Source organism: Saccopteryx leptura, chromosome 3 (genome assembly GCF_036850995.1).
Source record: "Saccopteryx leptura isolate mSacLep1 chromosome 3, mSacLep1_pri_phased_curated, whole genome shotgun sequence".
Taxonomy (NCBI): domain Eukaryota; kingdom Metazoa; phylum Chordata; class Mammalia; order Chiroptera; family Emballonuridae; genus Saccopteryx; species Saccopteryx leptura.
In genome coordinates, this window is record NC_089505.1 from 262,236,694 (window position 1) to 262,264,328 (window position 27,635).

At 39.5% G+C, this 27,635-nt stretch overlaps 1 protein-coding gene across 1 annotated transcript; it reads right to left on the reverse strand.

The window, feature by feature from the left end:
* Positions 1-34: 34 nt before the first annotated feature.
* On the reverse strand, positions 35-26,174 carry CFAP36 (cilia and flagella associated protein 36). The gene is made up of 10 exons (XM_066378237.1): positions 25,811-26,174; positions 22,548-22,612; positions 21,107-21,208; positions 13,933-14,047; positions 9,995-10,082; positions 7,844-7,895; positions 5,156-5,258; positions 1,224-1,363; positions 705-854; positions 35-199 (listed from the first exon to the last, which is right to left on the reverse strand). Exons 1-10 carry the CDS (start codon positions 25,923-25,925, stop codon positions 98-100), a joined length of 1,032 nt encoding a protein of 343 aa, XP_066234334.1. The 5' UTR covers positions 25,926-26,174; the 3' UTR covers positions 35-97.
* Between the last annotated feature and the right edge of the window lie 1,461 nt (positions 26,175-27,635).

Below are 27,635 nucleotides of genomic sequence, written 5' to 3' on the forward strand. Positions count from 1 at the left end.
ACAAGTATAGTATTTGAAACTAACAGGTTCAGTGTAAGGATTAAATATTTTATTTTTAGAAAACTTCATTTCCTGTTTTGCTAAATTGGTCTTAAATTTACTTATTAATAACTTCTTCTTTAAGTTTCTCTGCAAGCAATCTCCTCTTTAGTAATGTTTGCTTCTCCTCTGCTGTCATTTCTGGTTTCTCTGTCATTTCCTTAAAAAAAAAAAAAAAAAAAAATTGGCTACAGTATAAGATAGGATCATTTGTCTAAAATTCCCAACATACTGCCTTGAACAAAGATTAGAGCATTTTTAGTAAATAATTTTTTTTTTAAATCACACATGATCAAAGATCACTAAATCTCTTTTTTGTGAAAATCTCTTCTTGGGGAAGTCTGTTGGCAGGGGTGGCTAGGATTCTGATGCTGCTCTTTGATAAAATATTTCAAAAGGCTCAGGTAAAATAGACTGCTGACCCGTAAGCACTCTGAATGGGGCAAGTAAAGAAATAAGAAAATATATAATGAAACTGCTATCATTTCTACCTCACAAAACCCTCTCACTTCCTAGAAAAGACTTAGTGGCTCCTACACCAGCAGGAAGGTTAACATGAATGGATCTACGGGCAATGTTCATTATGAAGACTCTCTTCCACATATTCCGATTTGAGAATTACACCTCTAGATTTACAAATTGTGACATACTAAGATTAGCCATACCTCTGCCTCCCCAGCAGGTTTTCCCTTCTGTTCTGAATTGGGCATCTGCTTAGTCCCCATATCCTTTCTCATGGACATCAACTTATCCCTCTTCTGCTTGAGATACTGTTCTCGTTGCCAGAGCTCTTCTGTTCCAAGTGTTGATAAATTCTGGGTCAAAAATAAAAGGAACTATTTTAAATTCAAGTCCATATAATAATTGAGACCTACTGACCTACTGACTGATTCAATTAGAAGTTTGAGTCCTCGATCCCAAGTCAGGGCACATACAAGAATCACCAATGACGGCATGAATAAATGCAACCAGTGCCTCCCCCACCCCCACCGAAAGCCCAGAGGCTGCCAGTCAGGGTACATACAGGAACAGTTCAATAAATAAAAATTTTTAAAATCAACTAATGAAAACTAAAAAAATAAAGATCATAATAAAAGCTAAGCATATGACTGTTTACATTGCTTATTCCTATAGTACTTTGTCATTCTGGTCATAATTCTAAAAAGTAATGTTTCTTTACTTACTGCTATTGGTCCTTCAATGTTTGCATGTTCAAAGCCAGGAATCTTCAGGCCTTTTTGTGGGAGGGAGGAAGTTTCAGGCAACATTTCCAGATTTCGTGCCAATGGTTGCACTGACTGATTACCAAAATGCACCTTAACAGCTGGCAGTAATTAGATAGAAACCAAGCAGAATATTATAATAAATATTAAGCTGTGCCAGACACTGCATGGGAACAATAACATGGTCTTTGTCCCCAAGGACCATTTTCTTACAATGACATTTCAACAAATACCAAACTCCTGTTGTTTGATACTATAGCTACTAAAAGATATAATTCTTATCTAAAGATTAGAACTCTACTATAATGTAATACAAAGCTGCCACATAAGCCAAATAAACAGTACTAAAACACTTTACTAATAATGTAATTGGTTTCCAAAGTTTTGCTTGCAGGTAAAAACTATAAGTGAACCTATATTTTCAGAAACATTAAAGTAAAGCTATAATTTTTTGTAGCAGAAGGGTAAGTGCCAGTAATACCAATTTTTTAAGAGAACCATAAACCCACTGATGCATTAAGAAAATGAAAAGATTTTTTTTTTCTTTTTTGTATTTCTCTGAAGTTGGAAACGGGGAGGCAGTCTGACAGACTCCCGCATGCGCCCGACCGGGATCCACCCAGCACGCCCACCAGAGGGCGATGCTCTGCCCATCTGGGGCATCGCTCTGTCGCAAACAGAGCCATTCCAGCGCCTGAGGCAGAGGCCACAGAGCCATCCTCAGCACCTGGGCAATCGCTGCTCCAATGGAGCCTTGGCTGTGGGAGGGGAAGAGAGAGACAGAGAGGAAGGAGAGGGGGAGGGGTGGAGAAGCAGATGGGTGCTTCTCCTGTGTGCCCTGGCCGGGAATCAACCCGGGAGTCCCACACGCCAGGCCGACGCTCTACCACTGAGCCAACCGGCCAGGGCCTGGAAAGATTTTAAAGTAAGTAGAACTTGGAAGCAAATATAGCATGAACACTCAGTACTTCCTAGTTATTTGGTGACTGTGCCAAGAGACAAGATTAACACATGAATTGCTTTTCTGGGCCATTTTCTATTATAAGATCAGGTGATTTTTTTTTTGAGATAACACATTTTCAGTGTAAGTTCATGGACTATAAAAGACAGCTGAGTGAGACAAGCAAAGATTCACATAAAAACGATGCCAAAAACTAAAAGCATAATGAGAGAACATGATATAGATGTCTCCAAGTGATTAAAAATCTTGCCAGCATAGCCCTGGCCAAGCAACTCAGTATATTAGAGCATCATCCTGATACAACAAGGTTGTGGGTTCAATTCCCGGTCAGGGAACATACAAGAATCAACCAATGAATGCATAAATAAGTGGAACAACAAATCAATATTTCTCTCTCCCTCTCTCTCTTTTCCTTTCTTCTCTCTCTAAAAATAAAATAAAATAAAAATCTTGCCAGCATAATTAAACTAGAAACAGACTTTGACATGAGCAAGAAGCTTGCCAAAGGACCAGTGCTCTAGCCTGGGGTGAGTGGACTGGCTGCAGTGCCAGGGAGGCTGGACAAAGAAAAGCTCTTTAGACTTTTGGACAGTAAAGGGAAGTCTGCATGGAAGGGATGAGCCTGGAGCTAACCCTTCTACCAACCTAGACAGCTACAGAACTTAAACAGAAATAAAGGTGAATTTAAACGAGTTGGTCATAATATGCAGAGTTAAACATGCCATTCTTACTGATGGTGACCTCAAGCAGAGGGAAGCTTTAGCCCCTATGTGCAACCACAGAGCTGGAAAAGGAACAGTTCAATTCTTTTCTGATGTGGGGGATCCCAGGCATATAAGCATTTATATTCACTTCATGTACATACATGCTCTGGATAGTTGTTGCCTTGAGTTAGTTGGCTATGAACATTTTATATATTCTAACTTAGACCTAGAGAGGAAAGTACTTGAGGCCAAAATAGTAAGCCTCTCTGATTTCTAGGAATGGAGACTCAGAAAGCCAGCAAGTTTAAAGAAAGATCATCTCATCTCTGGCAACTCTTTGTCCCAATCTGAGAACAGATACTCTTCATGTCTAGTAGGAACCAGAGAAAGATATGAATCCTCCTAAGTTAGGTCTTCATAATGGGCTTCCATTACTTTGTAAAGTGATTTCCTGAAATGTCATAAATACTTATTTTAAAAATAAACAATATTTTTGAAAATTAAAATCATTACTTTTGAAATTATCTACTGTACATTCTGTGCCAGTAATGTGCATAATTGAGTTAAATATAGATTGAGATTAAGTTGTTTATAGCTTTAATTAATAATCAGATAAGGAACCAGGCAGAGAAAATTTCTTCAAATTATGTCAGACACAAAATTTAAACACTACATGTACGTAGGTCTGTATAAAACAGAAAGTTAAATTTGAGTCAGCAATTTAAAAAACAGCTTAGACAAATTTAAAGCAGGTGCTTTCATAGATATAATGCAGATGAGGTTATTCTACTCAGACCCTGCAGAATATGAAAAAAAGAAAATAGTTACATTTGCTAGGAAGAAACAAGCAAAGAAACTTCATAAACCTGCTCCTGTTTCAGATGCCCCATTTGTATTTGATCAAGTAAGACTACAGGTCCTTAAAATCAATGGGTAAATATCAAACCCATCTTATCTCAATTATAAAAGTTCTTCTGAAGAATACAAAATCTGGAGTCAGAAGATCAAGGTAAGTAGTTATAGTTTCACCATTTAAGAGTTTAGTGATTTAAAACAAGTCACTCAATATTCTTGAATTTCTTGTTTAAAAAAAAATCATAGTATGTATCTCACGGAGATTTTTTTCTTTGCTTTTTTTTCTTTCTATTCTTTAAAGAAAAGAATATTTCTTTAGGCCCTGGCCGGTTTGCTCAGCGATAGAGCGTCGGCCTAGCGTGCGGAGGACCCGGGTTCGATTCCCGGCCAGGGCACACAGGAGAAGCGCCCATTTGCTTCTCCACCCCTCCGCCGCGCTTTCCTCTCTGTCTCTCTCTTCCCCTCCCGCAGCCAAGGCTCCATTGGAGCAAAGATGGCCCGGGCGCTGGGGATGGCTCTGTGGCCTCTGCCCCAGGCGCTAAAGTGGCTCTGGTCACAACATGGCGACGCCCAGGATGGGCAGAGCATCGCCCCCTGGTGGGCAGAGCGTCGCCCCATGGTGGGCAGAGCTTCGCCCCTGGTGGGCGTGCCGGGTGGATCCCGGTCGGGCGCATGCGGGAGTCTGTCTGACTGTCTCTCCCTGTTTCCAGCTTCAGAAAAATAAAAAAAAATAAAAAAAATAAAAAAAAATAAAAGAATATTTCTTTAAAACCATAGAAATCCATGATAAAATGAACTCAATTCATAGTCATCATTCAATTTCTATTTCAGAATTACTGGTGTTCGTATAAAGGAAATCAGAATGTACTGAAAATGATTTACCACATATTTAACAATTTCATCTGCTAACATTTCCCACAAGGATTCTCATTGATTTTGCTTTCAACAATAGTTTCTGACTAAACATCTGAATGTATTAGCTACCTCTTATATCCTAGATGTGCTTTAATTTATTAGGAAAATACTATATTTTCAAGTACAGCTTCTTACTTATCCCATAATGTGGTCAAGGGTGAGCCTACCAAATGTGATATGAGTACATCTTGGATGTCACAGACCAAAGGCTGGTGGCTCCCTCACTGCCCTGGGTCCCAGACTTCACTTAGGAATTTGGGGACTACACTGTTTTGTCAGCTGGGTAATTATCCGCAACCTCTTTCACTAAATTCAAAAAGAATTTTAAATGCTGATGGCCATTTAATACTCTGTCCCCAGGTTTTTGAAGGTTAAGTAAGTATGAGAAAGTAACACACTCTTTATAATGTTAATGTAGTCATATTATTAGAGGAAGCTTAGTAACACTTCAAGCTTACCTGAGGGTAGCTGTGCAAAATGTTCACCATCCCCTTGGAAAGTACTCATTTTTGCAGATTCATTAGCATGCGTTGAGGGCTCTTCTGGTTTAGCCTCTGATAACTTCAGGAATCCATAATATAATTTAAAAAAGGCATTTAGATTAATTTTGACTAATTCACTACTTAAGAGATCCAAAGACATCAGTTTAAAAACATTGCTGTTCTATGTTTCCAAAGTTTTTAAGATGCTTCCACTAATTTATATCTTCCACTTTTTGAGGTAGGTAAATATTCTCATTTCAAATCATGTAGAGCTAAGATTGACAAAACAGTATGATTAGCACTCTGAACTTAGCAAGAAGTAGGTTCAAACTCAGGCTTAACTTTTATTATTCATGTGATCTTGAGCAAGACACCAAGAAATACTCTAAGATAAATAAAACTACTGAATTTATATGGTGCTTTTCCTCTTAAGATAATCTATATACCACTACTATGATATGCCAGAAATTGGTTTACTTCCATTTCTGAAATGGGACAGCATATTTAAGCCAAAGATATTATTTAAAGCTTAGAAAGGGCAAAGTAAACTAATAACTTATTTTTCCTTAAAAAACATAGAAAAATCCAATCCCATATAGCTTACTAATTCATGGATATTTACATTGTAAGCCTCTATATACTAGATGATGAATACATAAAGATTCATAATTATTATCAGCTCTAATTTTATGTTTAAAATTTTCTATAACAAAAAGTCTTTAAAAAACCATATGCTCCTAAAAACATATTATTCAAGAACCTACCCTGACCAGTGGTGGCACAGTGGATAGAGCATCGACTTGGGATGCTAAGGTCCCAGGTTTGAAACCCTGAGGTCGCCAGCTCAAACGCAGCATCACTGGCTTGAGCACAGAATCATCAACATAATCCCAAGGTCACTGGCTTGACCCAAAAGTTGCTGGCTTGAGCAAGGGGTCACTGGGTTGGCTTGAGCCCTCCAGTGAAGGCACATATGAGAACGCAATCAATGAACAACTAAAGTGATGCAACTACGAACTGATGCTTCTCATCTCTCTCCCTTTCTCTCTCTCTCTCTCTCTTTCCCTTCTCACTCTCAAAAAAAAAACAACAACAAAAAATCCTAATAGTTTGCTTATAAATCAGAGTTAATACTACTGTCTTCTGATAGCAGTTTTGAACAGGTTCTGTTCTATATCCTTATATTTTAAAAAGTCTTTATTAATATCTATGAATTTCACCTTCATTTACTAAAAGGAGATTTATTTCCAAGATACATGCATCACCTTTTAGTCCTAAAACATCTCTCTTTCATTTGCTCTTCATTGAGAGCCTTGGAGAAAAATGGGTTTTTCCAAGACAATGAATAAATGATACAAGCATATATCACAGTGATTGAAGGGAAAAAGGTAAACATCTTTCAAATGATTGAGAGAGTTTATATTAAATTCCTTTTCCTTCCAGGGAGGTTTGAGAAAACATGGAAAGACAGGCATCTTAGAATAATGGAAAGAATAAATATTAGCTTCCCTCACCTTAGCTAGACACATGTTAAATTTCTCTCATAAGAAATATCAGGTACTTTATGGAAATAGTTCTCAATGGAGAATAGTATGCCAAGAGATGTGAGACTGAATCATTCTGCTTTAAGCTGATAATGTTAAAGCCTGCAGGCCACCCTCAGTAGTAACTGCAGCTGCTGCTTCAGAACAGGAAGGGAATCAAGGAGAGTGGGAAAGTAAAATATTTTTCTTAATCTTCTTTTACTCATAAAATTAAGGGAAATTCTTAAAAGAAACCCCCAAAATATACATGGTATTACAGTGTTTTGGGGGTAATAATCTCAGTCTTTGTTGGAAATTTAAAGATAGATTGCTGAATGAATTATAAAGTAAAAACAGTTATAAAGTTAAACCCTGACCGGTTGGCTCAGCAGTAGAGCATCGGCCTAGCGTGCGGAGGACCCGGGTTCGATTCCCAGCCAGGGCACACAGGAGAAGCGCCCATTTGCTTCTCCACCCCTCCACCGCGCTTTCCTCTCTGTCTCTCTCTTCCCCTCCCGCAGTCAAGGCCCCATTGGAGCAAAGATGGCCCGGGCGCTGGGGATGGCTCTGTGGCCTCTGCCTCAGGCACTAGAGTGGCTCTGGTCGTAACATGGCGATGCCCAGGATGGGCAGAGCATCGCCCCCTGGTGGGCAGAGCGTCGCCCCATGGTGGGCGTGCCAGGTGGATCCTGGTCGGGCGCATGCGGGAGTCTGTCTGACTGTCTCTCCCTGTTTCCAGCTTCAGAAAAAATGAAGAAAAAAAAAAACAGTTATAAAGTTAAATGTAAATGCTTAGACTTGCCAAGATAATATGACTACTCTGAGGAATCCTATAGTTCCATATAAGCTTAATTTTTTTTTAATTTTTTTTTATTATTTATTCATTTTAGAGAGGGGAGGAGAGAGAGAGAGAGAGAGAGAGAGAGAGAGAGAGAGAGAAGGGGGAGGAGCAGGAAGCATCAACTCCCATATGTGCCTTGACCAGGCAAGCCAGGGTTTTGAACCGGCAACCTCAGTGTTTCCAGGTTGACGCTTTATCCACTGCGCCACCACAGGTCAGGCCTAAGCTTAAATTTTAACAACAAAAACTAGGTATAACAATAGTGAAATACTTCTGTTTATTAATATGTTTTGTACACACCTGCTTTTTTCTCCTCCTTTCTTCCTCCTGGTCATATTCCTCTTTGGATTTTCTGAAATGTACAGAATAAGGTAGAAAAGTAAATTTTCTTTTTTGGACAAAGAAAAAATATTCAACAAGCAACATGTTTGAATATGTTTACTATACATGCCAGGAATTTTGGAAACAAAGATGAAAATAATCAGGCTTTTCTTAAAGCAGCTTGCAATCAACTAAGAAAGACATAAGTAGGCATATACAGCATAATAAAGTTAGTAATATAAAATACAGGTATACTCATTTCTTCTGGAAATATGAATGACCCCTCGCTAAACAAAGATCAACAGGTTTGAAACCCTAAACCCAAATTTGAATGGCAAATCCCATTAATATATAGACTTTGACCTCCCCCTTTAGTTGCAGCCTTCCTGAGAAGATCCATTTCTCCCACATTCATATTTTCCCAGTGGCACCTGGGCTCTCACAAGTCTTTCCAAACGCCACAATGCAGAAGCCGTATCGGCTTTTATAAACTGCCTTACTGAGGCCGTCTGATTTAGGAAAATAGCCAGGTCAGCTCTCATACGTGTTCACAACTAAACCCTACTACTTATACAGTAGTACACACCCCTCAAAAGCCCTTAGAAAATAAAATCTAAAAGTACAATGTTGATCAGTTTTCAGATCACCAAATCAACTAACAGAAGCAACTGGTATAAGTCCAAACTTAGCCAGTCTTCTAAACCTAATACCAAATATCCTCACCTCTTCAAAACTGTGAACTAAAAGCATTCTGTGCTGTCTCAGGCTCCCATTTGCCCCTGCCACAGAATGCAGGATGTGACAGCAAAACACTGGGTTAAAAAAAAAAAAAAAAAAAAAAAAAAAACCTCACTGGGTTCACTGCACATCTGCCTCCTTCCCCAAAACACTCAAATCCTCAGAAGTTAAGCAGCGAGTCCTAGAGCTCCTTACCACCAACCAACCTATCCTCCCTTCTGATTTGGAGTTGGGGACAAGGTGAGCAGGTAGGGGGACAGCAGGACACTAAATTTGTGGTACAGCTGGAGAGAGAAGGGCCCCTATTCTGTGGCTGCAGGAATCCTTTTGCCCTATTCTCACAGGAGATTTAAAAATTATCATTTTTTTTTTTGTATTTTTCTGAAGCTGGAAACGGGGAGATACAGTCAGACAGACTCCCACATGCGCCTGACCGGGATCCACCCGGCACGCCCACCAGGGGCGGGAAGCTCTGCCCACCAGGGGGCGATGCTCTGCCCCTCCGAGGCGTCGCTCTGCCTCGACCAGAGCCACTCTAGCGCCTGGGGCAGAGGCCAAGGAGCCATCCCCAGCGCCCGGGCCATCTTTGCTCCAATGGAGCCTTGGCTGTGGGAGGGGAAGGGAGAGAAAGAGAGGAAGTAGGGGAGGGAGTGGAGAAGCAAATGGGCGCTTCTCCTATGTGCCCTGGCCCGGAATCGAACCCCGGTCCCCCGCGCGCCAGGCCGACGCTCTACCGCTGAGCCAACCGGCCAGGGCCGAGATTTAAAAATTAGATGCTGCAATTGACCTTTCCTTCCAAAACTCCCTTAGAGGTCAGGACAACAGGCACAGGGAAAAAAGAAAAGCCCCTATAGTGGGCTGCACACTCCATGTCAGGATTTGGCTGAGAATCATGTAACTGGGGCAGGGAAGAGACAGGAAGTCAGTCATGTGGAATAGGCACCTCCCACTGTCCTCCCACCCCATCAGCTATTTGGTCTGTGGAGTCTGGATGTCCAGCCTCCTACTGTGAGACACGTGGCTTGAGCCACCTTTAATTCTGAGACCTGGAGCCATGGAGTTTCCCGGTCAGCTCGGGCCACTATGCCCCTTTCCAGGCATGGAGGATCTACTTCACCTTGTTCAGATTTAGTTTCCTAGTCCTACCAGGGGAGAGGAGAAAAAACACTCCCATGTGGGTTGATCTAGTATGAGTCATCTGAAAATAATTTTTTCTGTCCATTAAGGAAAATAACATATACATGGTTATAAACAAAATTATAAATCATTTTCACGGTCTTCAATAGAGAATTTGGATATTTTCTAGTTTATAGTATTTTGAGGGTACAAAGCATACATATAGGTCATGTAACAAAACTCTAATGATTCATTCAAAAAATTAAAGAAGGATACCTAAGAACTTCCCTCAGGATTTTCATCTCTTCCTGTTCAAGATCACTGACCCCATCAGAACCATCTGTTAAGCAGTCAGGCAATACACCTGTCAAAACCAAAGACCACATAGAAGAATATCAACTCAACTGAAAACATTTATTTCTCACTCCCCTAGCTCATCAAAGTACAAATTAATTTATTAATTACTTTAAAAATGTTCTACGTTATTATCTTTTTAACTATCATCTTGATTTTTCCTGTCTTAGGGAATCAGCCCTCCACTCCTCCAAAAAACACCCGCAATTTTACCGAGCAATGTCTCTTATTTGTATTGCCTATTAAAATAACAATTATATATGGTAGTAAAAATTAACTTAAAGCTATCGAAGAATGTGCCTCTGAACTCAGTAAGCACCTACTAATGAAAGTAGGCTTTCAAAGTATCCCTTAAATGGGAAAAGAGTGTACAAAATAAAATATAAAATACTGTTACTTGAAGTATGCTAACACTCTTCATTCAATCTACAACAAATGCTACTGAAAGGGGCCCTGCTTACTACATGCAAAAAAGCCTGGTGCTAAGCACTCGGGGAATACAGAGGTGAGTAAAACAATCTGCCTTCAAAGAGTCTGTGCAGGCATTGGGCCAGTAACTACAAACCAGGGCTGCACCAGCTTCAGCCCAAGGCAAATAATAATTCATGCCAAGTAATATTACGTATTGGTTTAATTTACTTTATTGCCTATGTCTTCCTGATAAGCAGGTAGACTGCTAATAAGTGATCTGTTCATATCTATAATTATATTCTCATGACATTAGCAGCATGTCTCAAATGTTTACCTTCTATGTCTTCATCCACATGACTAGGGGATTTGGGATCTGCTCTAAATTAAAGTACCTTTATTATTCTAATCCCCTGGATATTTAAATACATTTCACATGCATTTCATAACTGTAGTTTCACATGCAGTTGCAATAAATAATACAGGGCAATTCTATGTGCTCTTTACCCAGTTTCTCCTAATAGTAACATCTTGCAAAACAGTATCACAATGAGGAAACTGACATCTATACAACCCATTAATCTTAAATGCGTTTTTGCTAAGTGAAAAGATACACAATTAGTATTCTCCTAATAAACTTTGTAAGGAGAATTAAAAGAACTAAGGAAAGAATAATGTAACAGTATGCAGTTCTTCAAAACCATCAAAATAATGCTCTGATTTGTATTTCCCCCATTTTTTGATAATGTACAACAAATAATCCAGAGAGCTTTTGAATTTTTCTCACCACAAAGACAATTTTCAAATAGTCTACACTTTTGAGTACAATCAACATCACTCCAAGGTCCTCAGCTCTGGGTCTAAGTGGAGCACCATTCTTAATTACCTATATTAAAAATTCTGTGGCAGAAACTAGATATTGGTTTACATTTGAATGTGAGCAAACTGTCCACTCTGTGGTCTGAAGTAGCTTTGCTCCACATCATTCCCCATCCGCCCCTTGCCCCTCAGCTAATGTAAGCCAGGTATGTGCAGATATCACTCAGCCAAGCACTTCTAGGTGGAGCTCTGCACTACTCCAACCCACAGAGTGATTGTTATTGGTTTAAGCCAATGACAAGAATGAGACCATCATAATGGTCTCATTTCCCCTGCTGGAGGGTTTAATAAAGGCATGTGACCCCAATTCTGACGGCTAGGACCTGCGGGTAAAACTCCTGGGGGCCTTCCATTAAAGTGTGGTCTTGCTAAAAAAAAAAAAGAGAGATGTACAGGAAGAAACATCCCTTTCTTTATGAAATATTGTTGAATCGTATTCAGTGCAACCAGAGTAAAATCATGAGAGAAGATCCTGAGAATGGGGGAGAATAAAGATGTAAAATATCAAGGTCACTGAGCCACTAAATTAACTAACCCTGTATTTGCCTTCCTCCCCTCCCTTCCTCTGGAATGTTCCATGAAATGATCATTTCTTATTGCTTAGACCACCTCATGTAGGTTTTCTACAAATGGCTGCCTGAGGCATCCAGCTGATACAAGTTATATGCACCTTCCCTTTTTATTAAAATCTAAGTTAGTTTCCAGTTAAATTCCAAGCTGAAAACTACAGAGTGCCAATATCAAGTTCACTGTTTCTTTTATCAAAAATGATCCCTTCTAAAAACAATTTTAACTAACAGAAAATAATTATTCAAATTCTCTAATCCCATAGATCAGAATAAAGTATAGTTTCAGGAAAATTCCAAGAAAAAGATTCTATGAAGCAAACTATGGTAGAAAGACAAATGGTTTTCCAAATTTATTTACAGCAGAGCAACAGCACAGTGTCATGCATCATTCAGGATTAAGGTGGTATTATCTCCTAGCCACAGGCAACAATTCTCTTAATTGTATGAAAAGCATTTTGGGATTTTAGGGGATAGTTATGGTGGTGGTTTGTTCTAGGTACTGAGTCTCTACTCACATCAGACAAATGAGAAGAGAATCCACAAGGGCCCTGCAACAATAGAAGCCTTACTGTTGCATGTTCCAGGTCCTTAAAAGCAAACAGAACAACTAAACCACAGTTCTCATATCTCCAAGAAACAATCAAAGAAAAGGTCCTGCTGCCAAACAAAGAGTACATTAGCATGGTAAAGAATATCAGTGGCAATATATTGAGCAAAGGAACACATAGGCTAGGAGTCCCCAAACCACAGCCTGCGGGCCACATGCAGCCCCCTGAGGCTATTTATCCGGCTGCCACACTTCCGGAAGGGGCACCTCTTTCATTGGTGGTCAGTGAGAGGAGCACAGGATATAGATGCAAAGCGCGGCCTTGCTCACACACAGTACTACTTCCGGTGATGCAGGACGCTCACATCACAGCTCCGGAAATGCGTCATATCACTTGTTACGGCTAGCAATGACAAATATGGAACCGGACATTGACCATCTCATTAGCCAAAAGCAGGCCCATAGTTCCCATTGAAATTCTGGTCAGTTTGTTGATTTAAATTTACTTGATCTTTATTTTAAATATTGTATTTGTTCCCGTTTTGTTTTTTTACTTTAAAATAAGATATGTACAGTGTACATAGGGATTTGTTCATAGTTTTTTTTATAGTCTGGCCCTCCAACGGTCTGAGGGACAGTGAACTGTTCCCCTGTGTAAAAAGTTTGGGGACCCCTGACATAGGCTTTTAAGGTTAGGTTAGAGCCAGCAATCTGAAACATGGATAAGAATCTGGGTTGAGAAGGAGACAGTACAATAACAAGTATGGTTAGAAACTTGGATGCTTTGATTCGAGATGTCAAATGTAGTTCAAGTACACAAGAAGGAAAAACAGTCGGAAGAACTACAGAGAAACAGGAGGGCACAGCTCTTTTCCACCTGATGGCGGTGCAATCTTAACTACCCACTGCCTGCAACAAAAGTCCTAACAATAAGCCAGAGGAGTAGTCACGTTCTCTCAACAGTAACTACAACTGTGACCACTCAGAAATAATAAATTTCAGCTTGACCTGTGGTGGCGCAGTGGATAAAGCATCAACCTGGAAACGCTGAGGTTGCCGATTTGAAACCCTGGGCTTGCCTGGTCAAGGCACATACGGGAGTTGATGCTTCCTGCTCCTCCCCCCTTCTCTCTCTCTCTCTCTCCCCGCCCTCTATAATGAATAAATAAAATCTTAAAAAAATAATAATAATAAATTTCATACACACAATGACTGGGTAGAAAAATCAAGCTCTCTGAAATCTAAATGAAATTCTGGTCTGCTTTCAAGGTGTCAAACATGCACTGATCAGGAAGTTTACACTCATGTATCTCTTAAGTCAGCCACAGACATTCAAACTTGAAATAAATTTATACAAGGCAGCTACATTTAAGACTATGTGAGAATCAGAAAAGTCAAAATTGCAAAAAAAAATTAAAATGCATTTAGCACTTAGACTTCTATATTCAACATTTTACCATTTCTCTCTTGAATTATTCGAATGGCTTGCAGCTGCATTTCAATGTTTTTCTGGACCATCATTTCTTTAAAGATAGTAAAATCTTCTGCGGCCAACACAGGTTGCAAAATGGCCTATGGAAAGAAATCTGTAAGTTAAACAAACTCAGGTTTTTAAAATTACATGCATACCTCATTCTATCACACGTCATAGATAATACATTCTCACCAACACCAATGCAAGGCCTTCCACCAACACAAACATTACGACTCACTACAGGCTTGGATGACTTGAGCATTTTCTAGTGAGAAAATATTTTTTTAAAGTATGTACATTGTGTTTTTACATATTAAAAACAGCATCTGAATTTGTCTTTTAGCCTAAAGAGATCTATTTAGCTTATATTTTGCCACATGAAATTTATTGCATAATGATAAATCAGTAACTACAAAATTATCCCTTAACTCATAAAATAATTAAATAAAAGTAAATGTCCAAAAATGAAGTCTAGAAAGTAATTATAATGAGGTATCAGTAATGTAAGATTGCAGTTGTAGTTGTTCTATATGTAGAAAGTTTCATGAAAGAGATAGAGTTAGAAATCATGATGTAAAACCATTTTCTGGATAAAACTGAAGTGTACTAAATTAGAAAAAAATAAAGGTGTCCACCCTAGAATACCCAAATTAACATTTCCTTAAATACAGAGAACTATTGCTATCTCAAAGAGCAAGTCAGTCCTCAAGCTAAAGAATAAGTAGAATAAAATTTGAAATGTATGAAAACCTGAAGGAAAACACACAGATCTTCAAGCTTTGTATGATATTAATGGAAAAGTTAATCACACAAATCATGAAGCAACGATGAATGTGCTATTATTGTGCACCCGACAGTCAACAGCAATAATGGCAGACAGCTCAATGAAAGCGCCATCAAACAGCTCTAAGCAAAGAGGAGGAAGGAGCCCGTCCAGCAGCAACCGGCTCACAGCCCAGACACCTGCCGTGTCAAGTGCAAATGCAGCACTCTGTGACCTTTATTAGGAGCCAACTGTAGGAAAAAGTTTCTTTTCCCTTAAATTCAAACAAACTATTCGAAAGCCAGGACAGAGAAGGCAAATAGCTTCATCTCTGCTTGACTGAAAGTTGGAGCCCAGAGCTCACTATAAAAATAACTGTAGTCAGCCTCTGTGATAGATTAGTGATGTCTGACAGGACCTCTTTATGGGTTATGCCACTACATAACTTTGCTCTGGGGCTTCCTACACTTCTTATTAGTAATATCAAGTACTTTAATTTTTTTTTATTCACTTTTTTTTTTTTTAGAGAGGAGAGAGAGAGAAAGAGAGGGAGAGAAAGAGAGGAGAGAGAGACAGAGAGAGAGAAGGGGGAGGAGCTGGAAGCATCAACTCCCATATGTGCCTTGACCTGGCAAGGCCAGGGTTTTGAACCGGCGACCTCAGCATTTCCAGGTCGACGCTTTATCCACTGTGCCACCACAGGTCAGGCAATATCAAGTACTTTAAACTCATCACTAACAAACAGCTGAAGGGCACTGCTATGGCGATGTGTCCACTAGGTCTTCTTTTTTGCAAGTCAGAGTTAGAATTGATACTTAAAGTTATAATGCAGGGCGTCTCCATGTGTGTTCTAAGAATACAATAAGAAGAGATTGTTAAATGCATATTCCTAAGCCCTGCCCTGGACATAATGAATTTAATTTTCTGGAGGATGGGTGGCCAGTATCTCCTCAGATAATTCTTGTAACATTAAAGTTTGAGAACCACTGATACACTGGGGAAGAAAAATAGGCACTAGATATCAAAAGCCAACTTCCAGCTTGAACATAAACAAGCTGTGTGACTCTGGACATATCATTTAGTCCTCTGAGCTTCAGTTTCTTCATCTGCAAATTAGTATAATAATAATAAAAATAATGAAGTATTTCATTTCATCTTAGTATTTATTATAGTGTACAATTTTCTGAACTGTTTAGAAAGATATCCTAGGTCACTAGTACTTTTAAAGAAACCACACATATGGAACAGAAAAGCATGCTCTTTTTTAAATTTATTCATTTTAGAAAGAGAAAGGTGGAGGAGGAGCAGGAAGCATCAATTCATAGTTGCTTCCTGTATGTGCCTTGACCGGGCAAGCCCAGGGCCTTGAACCAGGAACCCTAGCATTCCAGGTTGACTCTTCATTCACTGAGCCACCACAGGTCAGGTGAAAAACATGCTCTTAAAAAGTCTTTAGGCCCTGGCCGGTTGGCTCAGTGGTAGAGCGTCCACCTGGCATGCAGGAGTCCCGGGTTCGATTCCCAGCCAGGGCACACAGGAGAAGCGCCCATCTGCTTCTCCACCCCTCCCCCTCTCCTTCCTCTCTGTCTCTCTCTTCCCCTCCCGCAGCCGAGGCTCCATTGGAGCAAAGATGGCCCGGGCACTGAGGATGGCTCTGTGGCCTCTGCCTCAAGTGCTGGAATGGCTCTGGATGCAACAGAGCGACGCCCCAGAGGGGCGGAGCATCGCCCCCTGGTGGGCATGCCGGGTGAATCCCTGTCGGGCGCATGCGGGAGTCTGTCTGACTGCCTCCCCGTTTCTAGCTTTGGAAAAACGGGGGAAAAAAAAGTCTTTAAAAAAAAAACTAGAGTTCTTCATTTCATCAGGGTCCTCTTTATGCTTGTTTATGCTTAAGCTGGAAGTTGGCTTTTGATATCTAGTGCCTATTTTTCTTCCCCAATGTATCAGTGGTTCTCAAACTTTAATGTTACAAGAATTATCTGGGGAGATACTGGGCACCCATCCTCCAGAAAATTAAATTCATTATGTCTAGGGCAAGGCTTAGGGATATGCATTTAACAATCTCTTCTTATTGTATTCTTAGAACACACATGGAGACGCCCTGCATTATAACTTTAAGTATCAACTCTAACTCTGACTTGCAAAAAAGAAGACCGGCCTGACCTGTGGTGGCGCAGTGGATAAAGCATCGACCTGGAAATGCTGAGGTCGCCGGTTCGAAACCCTGGGCTTGCCTGGTCAAGGCACACATGGGAGTTGATGCTTCCAGCTCCTTCCCCCCACCTTCTCTCTCTCTGTCTCTCCTCTCTCTCTCTTTCTCTGTCTCTCCCTCTCCTCTCTAAAAAATGAATAAATAAATAAATAAACAAACAAACAAAAAAACACCATTCCTTCAAAAAAGAAGACCTAGTGGACACATCGCCATAGCAATGCCCTTCAGCTGTTTGTTAGTGATGAGTTTAAAGTACTTAATATTACTAATAAGAAGTGTAGGAAGCCCCAGAGCAAAGTTATGTAGTAGCATAACCCATAAAGAGGTCCTGTCGTGCTCCTTACTACTCCTGCTGTCTTTAATATACAAGCAGTATCCAGGACCAGTAGTTTAGGTCTAATGATGACCAAACCAAGTGAAAAGAATCTTTCAAAGTTGGTTTTAGCAATACTATACAATGGGAGTTGGCAACTGGTTTAAAAGTCAAAATAAACAAAGAAAACCAAAACAAAATAAAAATTACCTTCTAAATTATTTAGGGCAAGCAATTGGTTATTTATTTATTTACTTATTTATTTTCATTAATTGATTTCAGAGAGAGGGAGAGGAGAGAGAAAAAGAGAGAAAGAGAGACACTGATTTGCTGTTATACTTATTTATGGATCCACTGGTTGATTCTTGTATGTGCCCTGACCAGGGATCAAACCCACAACCTTGATATATTGGGACAATACTCTAACCAACTGAGTTACCAGGCCAGGGCAGCAATTGGTTTCTTGAACTTGTTCTTAGGCACCCGATACTGGCATAATGGAATTAGCATTCTGATCTTATGTATAAAGATTATATGTCAGTGGTAGAGCATCGGCCTGGTGTGTGGAAGTCCTGGGTTCAATTCCCAGTCAGGACACACAGGAGAAGCGACCATCTGCTTCTTCATCCCTCTCTCTCTCTCTCTCTCTCTCTCTCTCTCTTCCCTTCCTGCAGCCATGGCTCAAATGAGCAAGATGGCCCCTGGCGCTAAGGATGGCTCCATGGCCTCCCCTCAGGCACTAAAATAACTCAGCTGCCAAGCCACAGAGCAGCAGCCCCAGATGGACAGAGCAGCAGCCCCAAATAGGGGTTGCTGGGTGGATCGCGGTCTGGGCACATGCAGGAGTCTGTCTTTCCACCTCCCTGCCTCTCACTTGATTAAAAAAAAAATTATAGCCCTGGCCAGTTGGCTCAGCGGTAGAGCGTCGGCCTGGCGTGCGGGGGACCCGGGTTCGATTCCCGGCCAGGGCACATAGGAGAAGCGCCCATTTGCTTCTCCACCCCCACCCCCTCCTTCCTCTCTGTCTCTCTCTTCCCCTCCCACAGCCAAGGCTCCATTGGAGCAAAAGATGGCCCGGGCGCTGGGGATGGCTCCTTGGCCTCTGCCCCAGGTGCTAGAGTGGCTCTGGTCGCAACAGAGCGACGCCCCGGAGGGGCAGAGCATCGCCCCCTGGTGGCAGAGCGTCGCCCCTGGTGGGCGTGCTGGGTGGATCCCGGTTGGGCGCATGCGGGAGTCTGTCTGACTGTCTCTCCCCATTTCCAGCTTCGGAAAAAATACAAAAAAAAAAAAAAAAAATTATATGATTGTTGCAAAGCAATATATAACATGCACTGAGCTGTTTTTCTAGTAACGGTAATGGCCTGGACTTATTCAATCATGTTGCTATTCACTATCTGGTGCTAAGAGTTTGCTCCAAAAGAAACTAAAGCTAACTAGTCCACATGGGGATTGAACCTATGACCCTGGCCTGATTAGCACAATGCTAATCAACCACCAAAATAGCTACTGATAATTAAGAGGTGCTACCATTTATAGATCATCTTATATATGTCAAGTATTGTGCTAAATGCTTTATGAAGATTATCTCTTACATTTCACAAAAACCTTTCATAGTAGACACTATCCCTATTTTATGGAGATGGAAATTTAGAATCAGAATGGATAAAAAGAAAAACTGTAAAACAACTTTTGTCTGTGGCCTTACAGCTAGTAAATGAAGGAGCTATGACTCAAATCCAGGTCTGCCTGTGTCAAAAGGCTTGCCTCCTTCTACCAACCAACTCCAAATAAATCAAAAGGTATTATATAATATATCAAAAGAGAAAAATGTGTTACTCTAGACCTGAAAACAATATTTTATAATTCTAGACATCTTCATTCACAAATAATTTAAAGTTATCCTAATAACAAAAACAAAAAATAGATATGGCTAATATTACTGTGAACATCTTTATTCAAAAAATAATTCAGACACATTCACAATGGTTTAATTAAGAGGTTGACAAATATTAACCAAAGCAGAAAATAGTCCTGAAAAACAAGTGAAATAAAACAGATACCAATATCTTAAAAAATTTTTAAATATTACTTAAAAATTTCAATCAAATTCTTCCTATTCCACTAAAAAGGAGAAGAAAGTAATGTCTATTCTTATTCCTTAAAATAAAACTATGGTGCATATAGAACAAAAGCTATTAGTGAACTGTACAACAACTTTTCTTTTATAGAATTATTAACTAACAAATCATGTCTGTTCACATTAGTGTGGTGAACTATACCAATAACATTTAATATTTATTTAAATCTCATATTATATTAAAGATTTTCCAACTCTAGGATTAGAGGTGATCATTCAATGACCAAAAGTTGTGCAAAAGAGAACTGTATCAGAAAATGTTTGATTAAACAGTAGAAAAAGAAAGTTCTTCTAAGTCACAATAAAAAGATAATTTAAGTTAACAATAATTTATTAAGAACTACCTACTAGGGACTAATTTCTCATCTGTGTGCTAGGTGCTGAGAATGCAAAGATACTAAAAACAGCTTGAAAAACTTCCAGTCTAGTAAGGCAAACAGACTTGTAAGAAACTGCCGTATTTCCCCATTATAAAACACACCCATGTATAAGCCGCACTTTAATTTGGGGGCCCAAAATTTGAAAAAAAAAATGTATTACATAAAGCTATTGAACTCAAATTTTATTCATCTACAACAATGAGTGCAAAAACAAGCACGAAAAAGCGGGAAGCGGAAGTAAAAAAAACCTACAAACACTGTATAAGACGCACCCAGTTTTCAGATTCCAAATTTTTTGGGAAAAGGTGCGTCTTATATATGGGGAAATACGGTATAAATCAAGCTAGAGTACCAAAAATATAAGTGCCCAGTGAGGCAGAATGAAGACTAGTCAGAAGTAACATTTAAGCCAGGCCCTGATGATAAGGATTTTCCTGGGTAAGGAAAGGATAGTGTGGTGGAGAGGAAGGGAGGAGGTGGCTGAACGTTCTGGAGTAAAGGAATAGCATAAGCAAAGCCAGCACATGGATGCCTTTCAGAGTAAGTGGCCTGGAAAGACGGCGGAACATAATACACTGGAGAACTATAGCAAGAGAAGAGTCTAAAAATACAATTTCTGGTCACATCATAGATAATCCTCATTATCATCTTACTAAGGAATTATAGTTTATTTGGCAAATGCTGGAAAGCTAAAGCAACTCTCTGAGAAGAAGGCTATTTGATAGTAGTAATATATATCCCTATCTTCAGCCTCTGAGCAAGGGGCTCTCAGGTGGGTTGCCGGGGCTGGTATCCTGGTTCTACTACTTAGCTGTAGAATTTGCACTAATTGCTTCATGTATTTGTGCATTAGTTTTCTCATTTCTGAATGGAAGTAAAATAGAACCAATTTCTTAAGGAGTGTCAGAAAAATTAAATGAGATAATACAGGTCAAGTGCCTAAAACAAACAACTAACAATGAGCCCTCAGTAAATATTAAGTCATAAATATACATGATGATACCTACTTCAGCCCAGGACTGCAGAACTAATATGACAATAAAAGTAGCTTCAAGAAAAGGAAGCTAAGATTAATAAAGGAGCAACTGCAAAACTGTCAGAGATCTATATAATAAAACAGTAGTTTGGATAAACCCTGTGATCTATTACAGTTCTGAGTTCAGAAAGTTCTCTTTTCAGTCGCATCAGTTCATTAATGCCTCAAATGATCATTTCTCAAAAGAATTCATATGTGATGAATTAGTACAATGTCAAGAATATTATACTTTGACAATCAAACATAGCAAATTTAAGTGAAACCATGAGAATTTTTAACAAAATTATATGTTGTGGAATAACAAGGAAGCAAAAACCTGTGATGTACGGGTCTTTGCAAGAGGAGAAGTGCATGCTTCTTGAAATTGATCTTCATTAATTCCAATTTCTTTAAGGTAGCTTTCCAAAAGCTTTTCAACCTAAAAAGAGAAAGTTTAACTTTCATAATTTACATAGAAAAATTCAAAATGACAATTTTCATGTTAACTATGAGTTTAGAAAAGTATAATCAAATGCTTGTTTGCAATTATTAATCTGCATAAAATTATACTACATGGTAGTGACAATGTCTTTCATTGAAAAAACAAACAACAGGCCCTGGCATCAGCTCAGCATGTGGACGTCCTGGGTTCGATTCCCAGTCAGGGCATACAGGAGAAGCAACCATCTGCTTCTCCACCCCTCTCCTTCCCCCTTCTCTCTCTCTCTTTCTTCCCCTCCAGCAGCCATGGCTCAATTGATTCAAGTATATGGCCCTGGGCATTGAGGATGGCTCCCTGGAGCCTCAGCCTCTGGCACTAAAAATAGCTCTATTGCAAGCATGACCCAAGATGGCAGAGTATCTGCCCCAGACGAGAGCTGCCGGGTGGATCCCAGTTGGGGCGCATGTGGGAGTTGTCTCTCTACCTCCCCTCCTCTCACTTGGAAAAGAAGGAAAAAAGAAAGAAAGAAAAAACAACAAAAAGTTATAAAATTTTGTAGAGAATCAAATGAAATTTTATTTAATTCTACTAGAAATAATTAAAGTCAGGATTTTTATACACTCTTCTGCTACCCAGAGTCACTTTTTAAAAATCACAAAACAATCCTGGCCAAATTAATAATTAACACTTCCCTTAATGCAGTAGCAGAAAAAATAAATAAAATTTAAAGATTAGATGCAAGATCCCTTAACATAGTTGTTCTAAATGCATTCCATAGATTCTAAAGGAGAGATAAGAAGTTTTAAGTATGAGATACTGAGAGAACCCTTGGAGCGTGATACAACTGGTAGTACTTTTAGGGTAGACTGAAAATTTTTTTTTGAGAGAGAGAGAGATGAAAGGACAGACAGACAGGAAGGGAGAGAGATGAGAAGTATCAACTCATAGTTGTTAATTGATTGCTTTCTCATATGTGCCTTGACCAGGGGGGATCCAGCCAAGCCAATGACCTCTTGCTCAAGTCAGTGACCTTGGGCTTCAAGCCAGCAACCTTTAGACTCAAGCCTGCAACCATGGGGTCATGTCTATGATCCTATGCTAAAGCCAGCAACCCCGCACTCAAGCGGGATGAGCCTGAACTCAAGCCAGAGACCTCGGAGTTTCAAACCTGGGTCCTCAGCATCCCAGCCAATGCTCTATCCACTGTGTCACCACCTGGTCAGGCTGATTTTTTTTAAATAAGTAATTTTAATGGACAAATACATTTTGTAATTTAAAAGAGCTAAAGTTAATATTATTTTAATTACCTTTAAAAGTTAGTGAAAAAAATACTCACTAATTCTTTATATTCCTGATGAATCTCTGTATAGGTCAATTTGCTTTCTTCTTCATCATCAAAAACTAAATTTAAGAGAAAAATATTGCATGAAAAAAATAAATCATTTCATTAGTGCTAATATAAAAGTCTATTCTGTGTATCTTACAAATAGGCCCTTCTATATATACTTATAAGTATATTCTTTCACATATATACTATACAGGGGTGGGCAAAAGTATGTTTACATTTGTGAGTACATGAAGCATAGAGTTTATTCTTTTTTTGTGGAAGAGACAGAGAGAGTCAGAGAGAGGCAGTCAGACAGACAGGAAGGGAGAGAGATGAGAAACATCAATTCTTCATTGCGGTTCCTTAGTTGTTCATTGATTGATTTCTCATATGTACCTTGACCGGGGGCTACAGCAGACCGAGTGACCCGTTGCTCAAGCCAGCGACCTTGGGCTCAAGCTGGTGAGCTTTTCTCAAAGCAGATGAGCCTGTGCTCAAGCTAGCAACCTCGGGGTCTGGAACCTGAGTCCTCCGCATCCCAGTCTGACGCTCTATCCACTGTGCCGCTGCCTGGTCAGGCCAGTTTATTCTTGTATTATTATTTATTATTGTATTATTTTCCACATGAACCTACTGTTGCTCACCCCTCTATATAGTGTTAATTGCAAAAAAGTTATTTTTCCTACTTAAAATCTACTTCATATGTAAGACAAACACTAATTTGCTACTTTTCAATCAATAATATAAGGCAACAATTTTTTAAATAAATTTTTAATGGAATACTATTGTTAATAGTTTTTAAACATCAATTCCTATTACAATAATAGGCTCCAGGTTATTTTATAGTACTGAACCTTTGCTGATGAAAATTTTACTGGAAGTAAGTAACTAGGCCATATTTGTTACATATAAATCAATAATGAATTTAAAATATACAGAACCAAAACAAATGTTTACTGAATGATCATATGTGTGAAACAATGTAGATTAGAAAGATACATATATTCCCTCAAGAAGCTAACAATCTAATTAGAGAAACAGGACAAATTCAAGAATTGTAAATAATAAACTTTTTAAACCTCCCTCCCAATCTTGCAAAAATGCAAAACTAACTTCTGTAATTTTTTCATTTAAAAATTTTCAATGACTGCTCTTTGCCTAGAGAATAAGTATAAAATCCTTAAAAGGTCAGACTCTAAGATTGGATCCCAAGTCTCATCTCCCACCACTTCAACACCCAACCTTTGCACTCTTTAGCAATATAACTATATAGAATACTACCAAATATAACAAACACGGTGCTTCAAACCCCCATGCCTTTACTCAAGCCAGTTCTAGATCTTTTTGCCTTTACCTGCCCCCACACCCTTGTCCCAGTCATTCTTCAAGACATTGTATAAGTGGCACATTCTTCATGACATCCTACCCAGTCCCAGCTCCTAGGCTGGTTAGATACCTTCTCTGAACCTTTACCTTTATTATAACACCTGCCATTTTATATTTAGACAAGATCGGGCGCATTCAGGTTGGTATGGCCATAGATGCTGGCATTTTATATTTAAATTCAATTTACCTGCCTGTCTTCCCAACTAAATTATTAACTTCTCAAGCACAAGAATTTTGTTTTATTCATCATTCTAGCCTCAGCTTCTGGCCCTAGGACACTCAATAAATTGTTGAAATAAATGCTGATATCATAAGGCTGTACAAAACTGTCTAAAATATCTGAAGTGAAGACCAGCACACTGACAATCCCAAGTCAATGAAGTACAAAGACTGTTATTGCAAGGGTCACTGGGATGTTACTTTTATTTATCTGGCATTTACTCTACATAACAATGAGCATATATGCAATACAGTAGCTGTTTTCAGTTCATTTCGAAAGCCAATTATTACATTACATGTTTATCAAACTGAAGATTACTGCTTCCCTGTAAAAATCACAAATTGGGTGCATTATTACTGAGATGTAGCCACTTCAGACGTTTGGGGATAAAAAGAAAGAACAATGCTTGAATTTTTTTTCTATTTCAGCATTTAGTCTCAGTGGGATAAATGGAATCAAAAGGTGACAAAATTTCTTCTTTTGAAAATCAAAAATTTTTAATTTTTTTAATTTTTAAAAAAGAGCACAAATACAGGTTATTTATAATTTCTTTAAAAATTACCTATAAAAACAACATATAATAAATACTATTTGAATTTTGATTATGGCAATAAGAATATAATGAAAAGATACAGCGGTCGAACTAACCTTCCTCTCTACCACATTCATGCAATCTTAAGGTTGAAAGAATTCTTAAAAGGTCATCCAGAATAACCAACCATTTGATAGTTGAATTTCCCCTCTATAACATTTCCACTAAGTTGCTGTCAGATCCATTAAAACACTACTAGTATCTAAGAGCTCTTTACCTTCTGAGAAAGGTTAATTTATCTGGAATGCATTGTGGTATGAAGCACTTCCTTCATAGAAATTAGTTTCCCTGTAGCTTGTACTCACTAACCCTATCTCTATCTTACTGAACCTTACAAAACAAGACTTATCCCTCCAACATAAGACAGAGTTCAAATGACTAAAGGATATTACTACCCTCAAAGTCTTGCCCAGCTAAACAACGACGATTAACAATTGGGTATCCATACGTATGACAGGGTTCCTGGTTCCTACTGAGCTCCAATTTGTTTCCAAGGACTAACTGTTGAACTCCAAGGGTGACCTGCCCTCACAGGGAATATTATGCCACGTTTATGTACCTCATTTGGTAGAAGATAACCCACCATCTCCCTTTTTTGGTATAGCCGAGAGTCAGAGCTCAGTAAAGGGGAAACAGGCAACCGGAATCACCGGTTTTGGGCCTGCAGTATTTACATTCCCCTCTATGCGGTCAACTGTTGGGATCAGAGGGAACTAGTAAGAAACTGGCGCCTCTCCTCTCAAGCCACTGCGGAAGCTGTTGAAGAAGCCCACCCAAACCTTGCACCTGCCCAGAGCTGAAACGTGCAGGATAGGGGAAAAGACCAAACACTGGATTAAAGTCTAATGTTTTTCGGATGTGCGCTGGGCCACTGAAAACATGGAGTCTCGATCCCCGTTTTCAGAGCCGTCAAGGAAAACACTGGCATAGTGACAGCAAACCCCCTACAAACCCAACTCTAAACCTTGCGGACCAGAGTGGTGACCGGGGAGGTGGTTTTGGAGGACCACCTCCCTGCCGACTGCTGGTGCGAGAGAGGTGAGAAAGCACTGTCAGCTCCTGGTCTGTTTTTACCTTCACATTTCTGCTCCACAAAGTCCAAGATGGGGATGGACCAGTCCGGGCCTCGCAGAAACCCTGCGATGCTCTCCACCACCCATTCGATCTCATCCTCTTCTTCCGCAGCCATCCCGCCCACACTGAGCGCCGCGGAACCTTAGGCCAGACCGGGGGAGCCAGCTAAGGCCAGCCTGTCGGCCGTAGGGAGCCGAGAGCGAACTGGGGAAGAGTTGCCCCCGCGGTCGCCCTGACACCTGGTTGGAAGCTTTAAACTAGTCAATATAAAATGGTCGCTATGGCAACAGCCGCAGAGCTCCCGGCAACCGCAGGGAAGTGAAGCCAGCTTCGCTGGAGCCTGAGCATTCCAGAGAGGAACATTTGAAGAACGTTTCCTATTGGCTGGAAAAGAACCGTAGAGGATCAAAAGATAGCCTTCTGCCCATTGGGCCAGGGCTGAGAGTAGACGTGTAGCTATTGGTTGTAGGTACTAGCAGGATTCTCCACGTTCCCTCTTTGGAGAAGCGCGTGGGAGCCAAGGTTTGTAAATGGCCTAATGAGGTTCCTGCAGGGATCCGGCCTCCGGCTGAAAGGGCTTCAAAGCCTTTGAACCAGACTAAGTGCCAACCATTCGCAAACCTGCTGGCCCGGAATCGTTTATAATTAAAGGGTTGTTTGAAAATACAAAGCAGAGCAAAGTAGCTCTGTTAAGACTTATTGATTGGTTCTGTCGCCTTTGCATCTTGTAACTCCAGGCGGGTCTTGAATCTTTCGAGCATTGGATAGAAAAAAACTAGAATTAGGAGCTTTTCAAGGACAAAATAAAAGTTATTATCCATGTAAGTAAGTGTGTACGTAACCAAATCTTAGGTCAGATAACATCAAATCAACTACTAGATGAGTATCCATGGTCAAGGTACTTGGTGTCCAGAATATCTTCAAAAATTTTTTTTACATAAATAGGGACGTATTACATGTTCAATTATGGAAGTATTTTACTTTTAATATATGGTCATAGTTTCATATAAAAATATAAAACTCATTTTTACAGCTGTATATTGTTCTATAAACTAATCTATTTTTCTTTCATTTGTGTATATACACAATATCTTACGCAGATGCATAAATGTGATTATTAATGTGCAGCTTTTTTTCTCTTTTCTCCTCCATGTACTATTTTCCCCTTATACAAACTGCTGAAATAAACATCTTTGTGTCTTTAAGAATGATTGATTTTACTGACTTTTCCAAGGGGCATGTTCTAGCAGAATTGCTAAATGAAAATATATATACCTTGATTTATTTCACCAATTCTCAGTTGCTAGATGCAGTACTTCAACTTTTTAAACTGATAAACAATTATGTAATGAACATATTTGCACATGTATTTTTGAATCTAAGTCTCATTTCCTTTGAATAAATTTGTTCCCAAAAGGGAGAATTATTGAACCTATTTAAAAAGTCTTTCTGAAAAATGTCTTTGCCAATCTACTAGGTTTAAAATAATGCATAATTTAATTTGCATTTTTAAATTTGGAAATTGAGCACTGATTAATGCTAATTAGCCTTTGTGTTTCTTCCTGTGTTATCTTTTCATATATCCTTTGCCATTTCTTACTGTAATGTTCTTTTTTTTCTTACTGATTTGTGAGAGCTTATTACAGATTACTATAAGAATTTTAACCCTGCCTGAGTGGTGGTGGGGCAGTGGATAGAGTGTCCACCTGACACAATGAAGTCCCAGTTTCAAAACCTGGAGGTCGCAGCTTTGAGTGCCTGCTCATCCAGCTTGAGCATGGGCTCACCGGCTTGAGCGTGGGATCGTAGATATGACCCATAGTCA

Excerpts from the sequence above, each read along its gene's own strand:
- CFAP36 (XM_066378237.1), bottom strand. The coding sequence starts at position 25,925 with ATGGCTGCGGAAGAAGAGGATGAGATCGAATGGGTGGTGGAGAGCATC. Across the intron at positions 21,209-22,547 it reads ATCAGGAATATAAAGAATTA|GTTGAAAAGCTTTTGGAAAG; the intron begins GTGAGTATTTTT and ends TTCTCTTTTTAG. Across the intron at positions 855-1,223 it reads ACATTGAAGGACCAATAGCA|AATTTATCAACACTTGGAAC; the intron begins GTAAGTAAAGAA and ends TTTTTGACCCAG.